Source organism: Engraulis encrasicolus, chromosome 22 (assembly GCF_034702125.1).
Source record: "Engraulis encrasicolus isolate BLACKSEA-1 chromosome 22, IST_EnEncr_1.0, whole genome shotgun sequence".
In the NCBI taxonomy this organism is placed as follows: Eukaryota; Metazoa; Chordata; class Actinopteri; order Clupeiformes; family Engraulidae; genus Engraulis; species Engraulis encrasicolus.
The window spans coordinates 28,712,935-28,715,434 of record NC_085878.1 but is presented as its reverse complement, the minus strand read 5'-3'; the positions used below and the strand labels follow the sequence as shown (position 1 = coordinate 28,715,434).

Sequence of the window (2,500 nt, the reverse complement as noted above, 5' to 3'; positions counted from 1 at the left end):
GGGCTGCAGGAGAAGAGGAGGCTGCAGAGGCTGTTGGAGAAGGCGCAAAAGGAGGCGCAGGAACTGGGAGTCACGGCGGCCAACGGGAGGAAACTAATGAAGAGCTACACGGAGCATGCTCACATCCTCAGGGAGTTGGGGAGGGTGGAGCAGGCAGCGAAGAAGGCCATGACCACTGCATTCAAGATGGGCGCCACTGCATCCAAGATGGCCACCTGTTGCAGCAACTCCAGTGACTGTACCACCAGTGGTGCATCTACCAATCTCAATTCCTTAGGAGCGGGGCTGCAAAATAAAGGGGAGGGACCCCTGCTGGCCAGTCGTGTAAACCGGCAGCTAAAAGTCTGTATAAACACGCTCAGTTCCCTTGGGGGCCAACAGAGTGAACTAAGGGAACTGTGGCAGCGAGCAAGAGAGCTGGAGGGAGCACTCAACACACACATGACACACTCTACAAATGATGCATCACACACCATACATGCCATTCAGCCAAGCCCAAAGCCCACACACTCCACATTGGAGCGGTTACAGCAGGTTGAGACTACTTTGGCCACCTATGTCCACAGTCACACCCTCCATCTGCAGCGTCTTCAGAAGGCCCTGATTGGCCGGAGACACTTGCAGCAGGATATAAACAAGCTTTGCGATTGGCTGAAACAGGCCGAGGAGCTCACCTTTGCTCAGGTAGCCTGGAGCGCCAGTGAGGAGCATCTGGGTCTTCTCCTGAAGGATCTGGCCAGGCTGCAGGAGCAGGGGGCAGGGTATGAGAGCCTGTTGATGATGGTGATGCGGGCAGGTGGGGAAGTGCTGGAGGAGCTGGGGGAGGAGCGGAGGAGGCAAGAGGAGGAGGAGAGGAGGAGGCAGCAGAAGGAAGAGGAGGATGAGGTTAAAGCAGAGGATGATACAAGGGTCAGGGGGAAGAAGAAAAAACGGGCGAAACAAGAGGATGCGAAAGTATCTCTCAGGGAGCAGAGAAGGGCGGGAGGTGAAGTGTTGGCTTCTGTAGGGGAAGAGGTAAGGAGAGTGGGGGAGAATGAAGAGAGTAGAACAGGGGAGGAGGTCCTGGCCTCTCTGGAAGAAGAGCAAGAGAGGAGCTACCTGGAGGAGCTGCTCCACACGCTGCCAGAACGCTACAGCAGAGTACTGGTGGCGGCCAAACAGAGGCAGCAGGAGGTTCAGCAGGTCCTTGAGGAGAAGAGGAGGCAGCCAGAGGAGACACAGAAGACAGATTTGCAGCAGGAGCAACAGGAGAGCCGTGAGAAGAAAAGACCACACATCTCAGAACAGCTGGAGGAGGCACAGCAGGAGTTGTCACATGTCCGGAAGAAAAAGAAGAAGAAAAAGAAAAATCCATGTACAGATATCACAGCTGGCCTCCGTGGAGATGATGTCACAACAGGTCTCCCTGGTGATGGTGATAACGTCATGGCGACGAGAGATGACATCATCAGCAGGCTGCAGCAGGTGGAGAGAAGCTTGGCTGACTTCACCACGGCAACCGCCTCGTCCGACAAGGAGGCTGACAGCAAACTACTCAAACACAAGGTATAATCTAACTCCTATATTCTGACAGCAAACTACACCAGAACCAGCTGAATCTCTCAGCACACTGCTCAAACACCTGGTCAACATGTAAACCCCACTTCGACATATATCTATACCCTTATGTGCAACATCCAAAATACACTGCCCGGCCAAAAAAAGTTGTCACCAAAAGGTCACATGCTGACACTGCAGACACTTATGGAAACAATACCACAACAAATAATCAAAAATAAAGGTGGTCCAAAAATAGTTTGTAAACAGTTTTTTGGTGCCGACTTCGTTTTGGTCAGGAAGTGTACAATGGTCGTGAGGGCCCATATTAATAATGCAAAGTTTCTCCACAATTTTGCCTGCAGTTTTACACTTAAAACGTCTGCTGTTCTCTTTTTCTTGTGATGTGTGTGTGTGTGTGTGTGTCCGTGCGTGCGTGCGTGCGTGTGTTAGGCCCTGGTGGTGTCGCTAGGGAGTTTGAAGGGCAGTGTGGAAGAGCTGAGGGGTGGGTCTTGTCACGGCGACGCAGAGTCACTATGGCAGCGATGGACATGCCTCCACAATGCCACACGCCGCCAGCAGAGAGCGCTGCAGCACACTGCACAACAGTGGAGCAACCTAAACTCCAAGGTGTGTGAGTGTGTGTCTGTGAGAATGTGTGTGTGTGTGTGTGTGCTGCTAAAAGTGTGGAGACCACATCTTGTATGTGTGTTGGGATGTGTGGTGTTGGTCAGAATGGAATGTTGCGCTTATCTTTATTTAGCCAATCAGGAGTGGCTAACAACTGCTTGACAGGAAAGGAGGTCACAGGGATGGAAGTTGCTATACAATGGAGAGCCATTGCTGCTGGCCTTGTTATCCAGCTCTCTGTGTGTGTGTGTGTGTGTGTGTGTGTGTGTGTGTGTGTGTGTGTGTGTGTGTGTGTGTGTGTGTGTGTGTGTGTGTGTGTGTGTGCGCGTGCGTG

At 52.4% G+C, this 2,500-nt stretch overlaps 1 protein-coding gene across 5 annotated transcripts in view; it reads left to right on the top strand.

Moving 5' to 3' along the window:
- Positions 1–2,500, top strand: part of LOC134438843 (nesprin-1-like) — a 77,123-nt gene that overhangs the window by 298 nt on the left and 74,325 nt on the right. For all 5 annotated transcript variants that reach the window (XM_063188535.1, XM_063188537.1, XM_063188534.1 and 2 more), the window contains exons 1-2: positions 1–1,545; positions 1,990–2,166. The exon at positions 1–1,545 is cut by the window's left edge and continues 298 nt beyond it. In XM_063188535.1, the coding sequence (XP_063044605.1) occupies positions 1–1,545; positions 1,990–2,166 (1,722 nt within the window). The remainder of the gene's footprint in view (positions 1,546–1,989; positions 2,167–2,500) is intronic.